The sequence below is a fragment of the Microcebus murinus genome, chromosome 5 (genome assembly GCF_040939455.1).
Source record: "Microcebus murinus isolate Inina chromosome 5, M.murinus_Inina_mat1.0, whole genome shotgun sequence".
Lineage (NCBI taxonomy): Eukaryota > Metazoa > Chordata > Mammalia > Primates > Cheirogaleidae > Microcebus > Microcebus murinus.
In genome coordinates, this window is record NC_134108.1 from 95,780,852 (window position 1) to 95,794,816 (window position 13,965).

A 13,965-nucleotide genomic window follows, 5' to 3' on the forward strand; every position below is an offset into this window, starting at 1 on the left:
TGAAGAGTAAATATAAAAGCATTTTCTTTCTTTTTTTTTTTATTTAGGCATATTATGGGGGTACAAATTTTAAGGTTTCAAAAAGTGCCCTTTCCTCCCCTCCCCCCACAAGTCTGAGTTTCCAGCGTGACCATCCCCCAGATGGTGCACATCTCACTCATTATGTATATATATACCCGTCCCCCTCCCCCCTCCCACCTGCCCAATACCCAATTACTGTAGTACCTATGTGTCCATTTAGGTGCTGCTCAGTTAATACCAGTTTGCTGGTGAGTATATGTGGTGTTTGTTTTTCCATTCTTGGGATACTTCACTTAAAGCATTTTCTTGAAGAAGGAGCTGGCGTCAGTGAACAAAGACATGAATGTAGAGGGTTCTCAAAAGGAGTTTAGCACAAAGGACACTGTATATGCTGTTGCCAATACTTGGAGCACAGTGACTAAAGACACAGTTGTGCATGCCTGGTACAATCTCTGGCCTGAAACTTTGTTCAGTAGTGATGATGAAGATTGTGACTTTGAAGGATTCCACATATCAAGTGAGAAATAAATGATGTCTAACTCTTTCACATATGCAAAGAAAAAAAAAAAAAACCTTGAGAGTCTATCAATAAGCTAGAAAAAGTGGCCATCGAAGAAGTTTTTAACATCAATAACAAAGCTTGAGAAGTGAATCCATTGACCGGTGGTGGTGAAATAGCCGAAATGGTTCTGAACTAAGTTGATTGTGATAATGGCGGTGATGAAGATGATGCTATTAACACTACAGGAAAAAAGTGTCTATAGTCCACATGGTGAAAATGTACGATGAGATTATGAAAGGACTTGAGTAGCACGCATTCAGAACAGAACAAGAAATCATGTCAGTTGATAAAATCAGAGAGACTTCTAAGACAAAAGCCATCATTAACGAGGCAGATGACTCTGGAGGAAACATTTTCAAAAGCCATCCTGCAGAATTCCTCCTCATCTCCTGAGTACCCACTTCCTGACCCCTCAACGGCTTCTGATGTTTCTTCTCATCTAAAAAAACAGCAAAATACAGTGTACAATAACCTTTTAACCAGAGCACAGCATTGTAGGTGGAGACGAAAGTCTGCCATTGTTTGTTGTTGCTGTGGTTTAACAGCCAGTTCAGGGGCTCTAGAGATGCTACTGCGTTGCTTAGTTACCCAAAACATCATTTTTTCACCATGTTAATGATATGTCATTAATAAGTAAAAAAATAAAATAAAATAAGTATTTTTACTGTGAATAAGTGTAAGAAAATGATTTCTTATTGATAACATAACAATTCAGAGTCAGGAATGATGGTGCTGGCCAAACAATGACAGATTGTCCAAGCAGGTGGCTGAGATAGTGACACCTTCACTTTCTGATGGTTTAATGTACATAAACTTTGTTTCATGCACAAAATTATTAAAAATATTGTATTAAATTACCTTCAGGCTATGCGTATAAGGTATATATGAAACATAATTAAATTGCATGTCTAGACTTGAGTTCCATCCCCAAGACATCTCATTATGGATAAGCAAATATCCCAAAATCCAAAAAAATTTGAAATCCAAAACACTTCTGGACCCAAGAATTTCTTATAGGCAAAACTCAATCTGCATTTCATTAATGTAGCCACATCTAACACCTTGACCAACACTGAATTGAGTTATCAATATTCCATTTCATTTCGTTGAGTTTTTCGCCACAAATTTATTCCTCTATACAAAAGGTCTTCCTAGTCTTCTGAAGTTATTATTGAGCTCATTGTTGTTCTTAGTGACCAATTTATGAATGAGCTAGAAATATCATCCTCACTAAAAGTATGCAAGAGAGAAATGGCATTTTAATTTTTGTTTCATTTTACTTATCTGTTTTGAAATCACGTGCAGCAGTAGAGGGTGGTATTTAAAAGTCTAGACTCTGAAGCTAATGGGAATGGATTCCATTCTGCCACTTACTAGTTCTGAGATTTTATTTAAGTTGCTCCTCAAAACCACACTCTATTCATCTGTAAAACGGAGATAATAAGAGCTTCTGTTACTCAGGAACATTTACCTTTTTTAAACTATATTAGGGAAAGACTGTAAATGGATTGAGAAAATTCTTCCTCTTCTTATAATAGCAGAGAAAAGTGTCCCTATAACAGATAAGGGGATGGGAAAGCAGAACCTGGAATGGGTAAAATTAAGCGCATTCCTTTATGAGAGGCTGAGTTAGCATCCTTGCCTTTGCTTGCTTTTTAAAAATATTTACGTAATATGTAGCATACTCTCACAGATATATGTATCATTCTATTAATTTGTGTAATCAGATTACCAAGAATCAGCAATTTTTGACTGTTTATTTTGACCACTGGAGTTTTTCTTTGGGTCACATTAATGGAAATGATGTTATATGGAACACTGTCTTCCTGCTTGTGGTCTGAATTAAAAATGGCTCCCAAATTTATAAAAGGCTATGACTCTTCATCTGTATTATTGATAAGCCTCCCATTCTGGAGAGAGTGATTTGAGGCCACTATGAATCCAATACCATGATTCACTCTTGCCCATTTTCCATCTCTGCTTCTAACCTGCTTGGAATTTCTGAACCAGAAAGAATCACTGGACATATTGCCCATGGTACGATACCACATTCATAACATGAGAGTAGGATTATACTAACTTTACTTAAATAAATCTGTAAAGACCAAAAGGCAAGAGGTGAGTTATAAAGGGCTCAAATTTATTTAAACTGTCAAAAAAAAAAAAAAAAAAAAAAAGAAGGCTAACATTTACATTGAAAGTCAAATGTCATTACTCTTTGCAGGTTACCAGTTTTCATTTTAAAGGGGAAAAAAATCACAATTTTTCTGAGTGTTTCAATTGGGTCCACTTTGCAAATGTTAGATAGCATCAGGCATTGGCACTTGCCTCAGAAACTATAATTTTTTAAGTACTAACATTATTCAGAAATGCCAGAGTGTTTGTTCAATAACTACTGAAAGATGATTTGTCATTGATGGTAAAGTATCTACATTAGTTTCTGGCTTGTTAAGATTCAACCATTGACTGAAAATGCTTCCTCCTTATTTATTTTTTTATTTATTTATTTTTCTTATAAGACATAGCTTCAGAACTGTAGGGAAATACTGGCACCACTTAGCTGCATCCTCACATAGTGGAAGGTACACAGACACTCCCTTCAACTTCTTTTATAAGAATGAATCCTATTCATAAGGGAAGAGCCTTCTTGATTTAGTCACTTCCCAAAGGGCCCTACCTCTTAATACTATCACATTGGGTGTTAGGCTCCAACATATAAATTTTGGGGGAACACCAACATTTAGCTCATAGTACCTTTCTTTTCAATGCTGAGTTTTCAGCATGATGTTGAAATACTTCTACTCCTGAGAAAGAAAGAATACACTGCTTTTATATTTCCAGCTTCCTACTTATGTCTTGCTGATAATTGGAGAGGAATTATAAGACTCTTCAAGCTAGAAATAGGGAAAAAACAAACTAGAGGTAGGGATTTATGATAGCAACTTCCAGGTGGCTGCAATAATCCCTCCCTCCCAGTATTTATGCCCTTGTGTGGTCTCCCTAATCGAATAGGAGCTAGTCTTTGTGACTTCTTAATGTATACTTATAAAAGGCATTACAGCTTCTCCTTGTGCTCTTCAATCACTTGCTCAAGGAGCAGATAGCTGCCATGTTGTAAGGATATCCAAGCAGCCCATGGAGAGCCCAATCTAGAAAGCAACTAAAGCATCTCATCAACAGAGAAACAACTTGCAAGTCGTGAGTCAACCAACTTGGAAACAGTTAAACCATCAGACAGATGAATGCCTGCAGCCCCAACTGGTATCTGATGGCAACCAATGAGACACCATAAGCCAACTCTGCTCAGTCAACCCACAGAATTACTGATCCACAGAAACTGTCAGAGATCATATTTATTCATTTTAAACCATTAAGCTTTGGGATTATTTATTATAAGAAGTAGACTAACACACAAAGCAAAGTTGAATAGAAGAATAACTGCATATTGACTTTCATGCCTGATTCTGAAAGCTATAAATTATAGGACATGAGGGGGGGAAAAGTTCAAAGGTCTATAAACGCCATGAGGTTTCTTAGAATTCAAATTCACAGAATGACATTGGCTATGCTCCATGGATGACAGATATTTCAATCTGATAGGGTCTAGAATATTTCAGGTGTGTGGGCAGTAGTTTCTGGGGAAGTCTAGAGTTGTTGAGGTCTTGCAACAAAGAGGATGCTGAAGCATAAGCATGATTTTACTGAGTCACATGAAGAAGTAATTAGTCTCAAATGGGACCCTCATAGCTAAGAGTTCAGCTATGGTGGAAGAGAAGGGAGAAGAGGGGATATCAGTACCCAGTGGAAAATGGGAATGAAGCCATTGAATTGGGAAAAAAATATTATATATGTTTTATATATATATAATGTATACATATAATATATACACACATATAAATGAATAACTGTCTCACAGGAGATGTTACTAGGTTGAATCTTCCCTTAGGGTGTTACAACCAGAATATATGTAAGTATTTTTGTACAAATATCATTTTCAAATAATATTTACTCCATGGCTATTGGTTTCTTCCTTCGATGTATATTACATATTTGTATTTGCTAACATTTTGAGCAGCCAACCTCTGAATGAGTGATAGATTTTTGGAGCTTTATTTTTAAAAAATACATATATTTTAATAAATACTATGTGCTTACAAAAATGTCAGTCTTTATCTATCTTCCAGGGATTTTCTGGGGCAGTTCCAATTTAAAGTATCCCATCATGTTGTTATATTATATATTAGATCAATGTGTTTTGATTTTTTGTTTTAGGGGGGAAAAATCACTGCATATAATTCCCTGCTATGCTAAAAAGCTTAAGCAGAAAGAGAACAATCTATGAAAATAGGAGAGAGATGAACAGAAGCAGCCAACTGGCACCCATGTTTGGGGCTCACATGCAAATCAAGTTATTCTTTGCTTTCCAACACTTCCAAAATTCTTTTAAAACCATATTTGAAGCAGGATAGCAGCTCTATATGAAGACATCAGTGGTATAAATACAGACAGCATTGTGTTGGGTAGAGCAATGCCAGGAATTGGCAGGACCAACAGATAAAACCGAAGCAATTAAGTTTCCATAAACACTTGACTTGGTGTTGAATCAACACTCTTCTTTATAAACAGCAGTGTAGCAAGAAATAAATGACAATCATACATTTCCAATACATAAAAAACGCTGGTTTGGTGAACTAACAGAATTATTTTCCAACTTTCTTCTTACAATGTGGGGTGAAAAGTTGCTCAATCATTTGTGAGTTTCACTTCAGAGATCATGTAAAAGTCTCTGCAAAATATTAAAGAATTTACAGATAAGCTTTGACATGTTTTCAGTCTAACATCATCTCTCTCAACCAAAAAAAAAAAAAAAAAATTTCTTCTGGCTCTGGGAGAGCAATTTCTGAGTGATATTTAATTTTCCTTTTCTACACACTGTTTTACAGACAATCATTATAAACTCTTTAGCAAGGCCAGAAAATTCTGTCTTATGAGCCTCCAACCTTTCTGTCAATTTCTGTTTTGTTTTGTTTTGAGACAGAGTCTCACTCTCTTGCCCAGGCTAGAGTGCCATGGTGTCAGCCTAGCTCACAGCAACCTCAAACTCCTGGGCTCCAGCAATCCTCCTGCTTCAACCTCTCAAGTAGCTGGGATTACAGGCATGAGCCACCATGCCCGGCTAATTTTTTCTATATGTTTTTAGTTGTCCAATTAATTTCTTTCTATTTTTAGTAGAGATGGGGTCTCGCTCTTGCTCAGGCTGGTTTTGAACTCCTGACCTTGAGCGATCCACCCGCCTAGGCCTCCCAGAGTGCTGGGATTACAGGCGTGAACCACTGCACCAGGCCTTTCTGTCAATTTTTATTTCCTAACCTCCACCCCAATACTAACACAAAAATAACTCATGACTGCATACTTCTTACCTTATTTTAATTCTTTTCTTGTAGAAATTCAGTGATCTCTCTTACAAAAAAAGTGAGGAAAGTATTTTATTAGAAAATAATATCTTCTTTCTTTTAAAGAAAAAGACTTACTTCACAATGAAAAAAAGATACTAGTAAGTCATGTAGAGAGAGATTTCAATATAAGTGACTACACACTCATATATAAAAGCTTTCCCCAAGTTTTCAGAATAATAAGATTAATCAAAAAACCTGACTATATGTAGCTTTGCAATAATTTTTCTACTTTCATATATGATTTCTGTCCATGTGATATGTCGTCTTTTTTTTAATTTCCTATTTATTTATCATCATCTAACTCAAAGGATATCTAGAATATTTACTGTTTTTCCAGTTAATATTTAGTATAATACTGGTTAGTATTTAGACTTCTTATGATAGTTAGTTGCTGTGACCTCACTTCTGGACAATCTTTATAAGAATGCTCCCATAGGAGACATTTTTCATCTGTTAAACAGAAAGTTCCTTAGGAAAATGGACTATTTATCTTTTTATTCCCAGAACCTGTCAATGTGCCTGACATATTATATAACACAGTTGACATAAATGCACTGCATGTGCTACATGCCATGCACTAAAATGCAAACTCCATGAGACTATGCAGTTTATAAGTTTTAGTTATTCTCCATATCCTCAGCATCTAGAATTGGACATGATTCATATTAATACCTCAATAAATACTTATTGAGTGAACAAATGAAAGAAAGCAGATGAGCTGCTCCCTTTTGTTTGGACCATTAAGTGATCCCTGTCAGTGTTCTTGCTGTCTGATCGTAGCTCTGCTGAGCCATGCAGCCAAACTTTGCAGCTTGTTCACAATGTAAAAGCTTTAAGATTGGTGAGGTTCCAATAAGATGATGTTATCTGTGTTATAAACTAGAAATCTACCCATAATCATGATTTCCAATCTTCACAGAATCTGTATTTGTTCTGATTCTCGTGTATTTGTGCCTTCTATCTGCTCTCAATTCCTTGATCTGTTGTGGCATTTTCTTTGTACTGGCTGCATCACGGAGCAGGTCTTCTCTGTGGAGTATCATTTAAAGGCAAGAGGACACTCTATAGCAAAATACCTGGTCCTCATTAGGACACAAATTCACAAGCTGTGTGGACTTGGGTAAGTTATATAATGTCTTTGTTAATTTCTTCATTTGAAAATCAGTTTAAGAAGTGACTACCCAATAGCATTGTTATAATGTTAAATAAGAGATTAAATCCAAAGTCTTTTTCTGATACCATTGTAATCTAAAAGTAAATGTTAGTTATTTCCATGTTCTTAATAAAGGAATTTATAAACGAAGACATACTCTACAAACACAAAGTAATATTATTTGTTAAGTTGATTCTCATGACCTTCCAAGGGCAAGGCTTAGAAGAAATATTTTTCATGCAGGGACAATCACCACATAGTTATACAGATATGGAAGTGCCAAGGTAGCCAACATTTATTTCATGAACTATTTGAAAATGCTGCCACAACAACCGGCCAGTAGAAGGGGGCAAGATTTAAACAGATAGTAGTCCTCTGTCTCTTTTGTAACTGAAGGCAGGCTGATTTTAAATTTTGTTTTGGGGAGTTGATAGGCATTTCACGGATAAGAGAGATAAAAGTTTTTACTTTACAGAGACTGTAAGATAGATAGTCTCTGTCAGAACCAGGGCAGCATGGGGAAGACATTGAGAACTCTCGGTGGTGGGACACATTTTAAGCTATCCAGGCTCATTTCTGCAGTCTTTCCACCTATAGCAGGTGTCTTGAAACTACGACCCGGCCCTCCAGGTGTTTTTGCTGCTGCTGCCTGTCCTGATTAGCAGCCTACTCGTCCCAGGCCCACAGTGCGCACTCTCCAATGGTCTGAGAGACAGTGAACTGGCCTTCTGTTTAAAAAGTTTGAGGACCCCTGAGTAGTCTCCAAATTTACTCCAGGTCTCCAGCATCTTCACAAATCACACACTTACTTTTGTACCCCATGTGATCCCCGCCTTCCTCAACAACTTCCTTTAAACTTTTCCTTCTCCCTCAGTTCCCTTCAATTTTCATCTCCATCCCACTAATACTTCCTGTTCAGCTTTCGGCTCTGCTTTGGTTCTGCTTCCCAGGCTCTACTTTCGGAAAATCTTACCTTTAGTAATGTATACTAAGGCCACCAGAAGCAGCCTTCCTCTCATTTTCACAGAGACCTTTGACATATAATGCCATGGATCAAATTAACTGTAATGAAAGAAAATGAAAATAAAAAAACAAGAGAATTTGTTTGGAAAAAATGTGACTGCATACTTCAAATAATATCAGATCATCCATCATCAAACAGTTGGAATTTATGTCTTACAAATAGAAGATAGTTTCTACATTAAGATCTATGATGAATAAGATAGTCGCATTTTTTAAATTTTTTAAATTTTTAATCTAGGACTCATGTCAAATAGTTTTTTGTTTATAGTGGGAGGCAGAGATCAAAATCCATATCTTTTCTCTATTAGATATCTCATTGACCTCATACCTTTTATAAAAATGACCATCCTTTTCCTACCCAATTGCATTCAAGCCTTTGTCATACAGTAGGTGACTATTAGTCTGTATTCCATAATATTCCCTTGATCAGTGTCTACTAAAAGATATGTGTAGAAAATGTTCATAGACATTTTATTCATAACAGTTCCAAACTGAAAACAATCAAAACACATATGAATAATAGAATGAGTAAATAAATTATGCTGTATACACACAACGGAATACTATAGAACTATTAACAAACACAAACTTCTTCATACACAGCATGGATGACTCTCATATGCACACTATTGACTGAAACATGTTAAACACTAAAAATATATATTCTACTTTTATAAACTTTAACAACTGATAAAACTAACCCATAGTTATTAAAATAAGCATAGCTTTTACTCTTGGGGGCTACAGATTAAAAGGGGGCACAAGGGACCTTATCAGGTGCTGGAAATCATACTCTATATATTGATTTTAGTAGTGGTTATATAGGCACATACATATTTACAAACTTTTCAACTATACACTTAAGATTTGTGTGCTTTACTCCAGATGAAATGTAACTCAGTAATTTAAAAAATAAATAAATAATTAATAGATTCGTTGAGGCAAAGAAGATACAAAAGAGAGACAATATATTCCTCGTAGAGTTGATTCTTATCAATTCTTTGGTTACGGCAAGGAAGGGACTGTTCTTTGTGTAAATGCCTTCTGAGAAGGCCATGCTCCAGCAGTCTAATATATTAGATGCATTTCCCAGGGTACGCCATAGGGCAGTACTCAATTGTCCTCAGTCTTTTCCCTCGTCCTTGATCTTTCCTTCTGTAAAATATTAACTTTTAGCTGTTCACGGTCTACTAATTTGCCAATAAGAAACGCAATCTGCAACTGAAAGATAAGAATATAAATTTAAGTAGTCAGTGTACCCAGTTTCCAGTATCATTATCTAAAAATATTTTAAGAGTACTCTCTTAAAATTGCCTTTTTTGTATAAAAATAATTGTGTCATAAACGAACTGATGCTAAAGCCAATGAGGTGATGTTTCTTCTGTAATACTTTGGTTCAGAAAAGCTACCTTTACCAGAGTTCAAGCAACTGTAAAATTTCTTGCTTGCAATGGCCTATTTAGTTCCTGTTTTTGCAGTCCTGTAGGAAATGGGAATAATTTAGCCCATCCAGGAAGCTTAGCCCTGGTCCAAGCCCTGGGACTTATCCTGTCCCAACACTCCAGAATAAGCCTCAGTCTGGATCCACAGGGTCTCTGACCCTGGGTGGACTTATATTTCCACCCCCATAACCTCTCTTCAACCATTGAGTCATGCTCCAATTCCAACCTCTATGTCTGCATCCTTGTTACATCTGTAGAATTCACTATGCCAGAAACTCTGACTAATGCCTGTAGTTTTTCATCCCTTCAGCTCCACACTCTAACTTCCAATACTGAGCTGTACCTTCTGGGACTATCCCAAAGCCAATCCAGGCCTACAGAGATACCCACATGATTTCCTGGATTCAATTCTCATTCTATTATAATATGCTTAATATATTTCTGATGCCTAATTATTAACTTTTATCTTTAAGTTTGACTCAGTTGCCTGAAGTGGCTCTTTGAAACTTGAGCAAACAAAAGTGATCCTCTTATTCTCTTTGTAGCTTCTGTTCTGTCAGAAGCTATAAGTTTAATATACCTATTCATAGACTCCACGCCAAAACTGGGGCTCAAAACTCTGAGAGTCCTTTCTTAATAGTTTATTTCCAGGTTAGTTGACATAAATTGTTAACAAAAGCAATTCTTTGGACAAGTCAAACATGCTAAGGTAACCGTAATCCCCGTTGACACTATTATCCCAAAATCACTCTTAAATCATCTACACACAGTATCATATCAAATTCCTTATGCATCTTATATAATATAATAATGAATTTTCTACCCATTTGTGACAGAAGAAAAATATTAAATCTGTATGTAAAATATCTAGGTTGTATATGTATATTTCCAATATTATAGGTGACATATGTTTTCAAAGTCCTTCTGTCAGAATTCATTAGAAACCATTTATAAAACATATTATGATTTCAAGGCTGGGTGCAGTGGCTCAAGCTTGTAATCCTAGCACTCTGGGAGGCCAAGGTAGGACGATCGCTTGAGGTCAGGAGTTCGAGACCAGCCAAAGCAAAAGCAAGATCCCGGTCGCTACTAAAAATAGGAAGAAATAAGCCTGTCAACTAAAAATAGAAAAAATTAGCCAGGCGTAGTAGCACGCATCTGTATTCCTAGCTACTAGCTACTCAGGAGGCTGAGGCAGAAGGATAGCTTGAGCCCAGGAGTTTGAGGTTTCTGTGAGCTAGGCTGACGCCACGGTACGTTAGCCCTGGCAACAGAGTGAGACTCTAAGTAAGTAAGTAAGTAAATGAATATATTATGCTTTCAAATTTGATTTTGAAATGCATTAATCAGATTGCAACATTCTGAAAAAAACAAAATTAATTCTAAGGAGTTGGTTGTCTTATGTAGCCATATGAATCTGATCTGTGTCTCCAACATGTGGCTGGATTTCATTCTAAACAAAAGGAAGCTGATTTTCAGAGAATTTGTGAATTTAGCAGTGCCATAGATAATAGGATAACCTAGCGCAAAACACTAGTATTTTAACTTCAAGATCAGTATGATTTTTATTATAGTATACTGTATTGAATTAACAGATAGTGTGGCTAAGTGAGGGGTATGGGGCATGTCCGTGGCTTCTAATGTCTGAAATAGCTAATTATTTCAATTGTACAAAATAAATTCATTTGTTGAATATTTATTAAGCACCTACTATGTATCAGGTACACAGAAGTAAAATTAGATTTATAACATTCTGAAAAATAGTCCACAGATTTTAATTGGCTTTTAATTCTGGGGCTCAAACTCTATGGTAATTCATGAAAAGAATTCTAAAACTGATAAGGGCATTTGTGCCAAAATAGCCACAATAGCTTCAGCTAGAAAAAATACTAACAGCTTAAAAAATCAAACTTCAGTCAATCAAAGTAAATTACAAGTTATTCATGATTTCAAAATAAGGTTCATAATGAAAATGTAATAATATAGAAACTCTGGGGAAAATGGATATAATTTTTTTATAAATTATGCTTTCCTATGTAAATTCAACTAAGAACTTCATTTGTAGATATGAAAGAATAAAGAAAGACAAACTCTAAACTCTCAGTATTGGTTGTTTAGCTGTTGGAAAGCAGGTAAATTTTTTTTTTTTTGGTGTTTTTCAAACCTTTTATAATAGCTTTTTTTGTGGTATAATTAAAGTACATGTAAATGTACACCCATGAAAACATCATAAAAATCAAGCTAATGAGCACATATCACCCCTGAAAAGTGTCCCTTAGAAAATGCAACAATGGAATTTATAGACAGCTTCATAATGGAGATCAACTTAAATAAAACATTTTAGCGAATATATTAATACATACATATGTAATATATGTGTGGATATATATATACTTACACATATATAATGTAGGTAGATATAGATTAAAAAGTATATACATGTATGTGTGTATATACATAGTATATGTGTGGGTATAAATATTAATGTGTAGGATGTGTGGGTATATATCAAGCTAGTATATTTCGAAGCTCATTTTTATTGACACATATTTGATATTTGTACATATTTATGAGGCATATGTGGTATTTTGTTACATCCATAGACTGGAATCATCAAGTCAGTGCATTTGTGGTGTTCATCGCCTTGAGTATTTATCATTTCTATGTATTGGGAACTTTTCAAGTCCTCTCTTGTAACTGTTTTGAAATATACAATACATTGTTGTCAACCATGGTTACCCTACTGTGTTGTTGATCATTAGAACTGATTCCTTCTATCTAACTGGACGTTTGTACCCATTAACCAACCTCTTTGCATAGACCAGTGTTCTAAAGTGTTTCCTCTATGTTTTCTTTTTCCCTCCCCCTACTCACACACCTTTCCAGCCTCTGGTCAATCATTCTATTCTCTGACTTCATGACATCAACTATTTTAGCTCCCACATATGGGGGACAATGTGCAATATTCGTCTTTCGATGCTCAGCTTACTTCCATTAACATAATGACCTCCAGTTCTAGCCATGCTGTTGCAAATGACAGAATTCCATTCCTTTTTTGGTTGAATAGTATTTCATTGTGTTTTTATAACACATTTCCTTCAACCATCATTGATGGACACTTAGGTTGATTCCATATCTTTGCTATAGTAAATAGTGTTGCAATAAACATAGTAGTGCAGGTATAAATTTGATAAACTGATTTTTTTTCCTTTGGATAAATCCAATTGTGGATTGCTGGATCATATGATAGTTATGACTTTAGAAATATCTATACTGTTTTCCATAGTGGCTATACTAATTTACATTCCCACCAGCATTATATATGAGTTCCTTTTGTTCCATATCCTTGCCAGCATCTGTTATGTTTTGTCTTTCTGATAACAGGCAACCTGTAATTTTATTAATTGATTTCTGGTTGTTTTGTATATCTTTTGGTCCCTTCTTTATCTCTTACTGTTTATCATTGTGGTCTTGTGGTTTTTCCATAGTGATAACATTTGAGTCCTTTGTATTTCTCATTTGTGTGTTTGCTGTACTAGTGGGTTTTGTACTTTTGTGTGTTTATATGATGGTGGATAATGCCCTTTCACTTCCACATGTAGGACCCCCTTAAGCATTTCTAGCAGGGCCAGTCTGGTGGTGATGAATTCCCTCAGCTTTTTGCTGGGAACGACATTTCCTCTTCATTTATGAAGGATAACTTTGCTAGGTATAGTATCCTTGATTGTTAGTGTTTCCCTCCACCCCAGTATTTTGAATATATCACTCCATTCTCTCCTGGACTGTAAGATCTTTAAATAGGTTTTCCATCATTTCATTTTCTCTTTGCCCTCTGGAACACCAAAAATTTGAATATTTGGTCACCATATGGAATTCCATTTCTCACATAGGGTTTGCTCATTTTTTTTTCTTTACTTTTGCCTGACTGAGTTATTTCAAAGGAACTGCCTTTGAGGTATGAAATTCTTCTTTCTGCTTGATCATATCTATTGTTGAAGCTTGGAATGTATTTTGCATTTTATTTAATGAGCTCTCTTTAGTTCTGTTATATGGTATCCATCTGTTTGGTTAATTTTTCATTCATATCCTAAATTGTTTTCCTGATTTCTTTGTATTATTTTTCTGTATTCTCTTGTATCTCACTAAGCTTCTTTAATATCACTATTTTGAATTTTTTTTCTGGAATTTCTTCGATTTCTTTTTGACTGGAATCTGCTGCTGGATAATTATTGTGTTACACTGGAGATGCCATATTTTCTTGCTTTTTCATATTTATTTTGTCCTTATGCTGATATCTGTGCACCTCAT

The 13,965-nt window shown here is 35.5% G+C and overlaps 1 protein-coding gene across 1 annotated transcript in view; it reads left to right on the top strand.

The window, feature by feature from the left end:
- The first annotated feature begins 360 nt into the window (after nt 1-360).
- The window catches only part of CRISP1 (cysteine rich secretory protein 1), a 33,814-nt gene continuing 20,209 nt past the window's right edge, over nt 361-13,965 (top strand). Inside the window, exon 1 of the mRNA XM_076003582.1 lies at nt 361-538. Within this exon, the coding sequence (XP_075859697.1) occupies nt 361-538 (178 nt within the window). The remainder of the gene's footprint in view (nt 539-13,965) is intronic.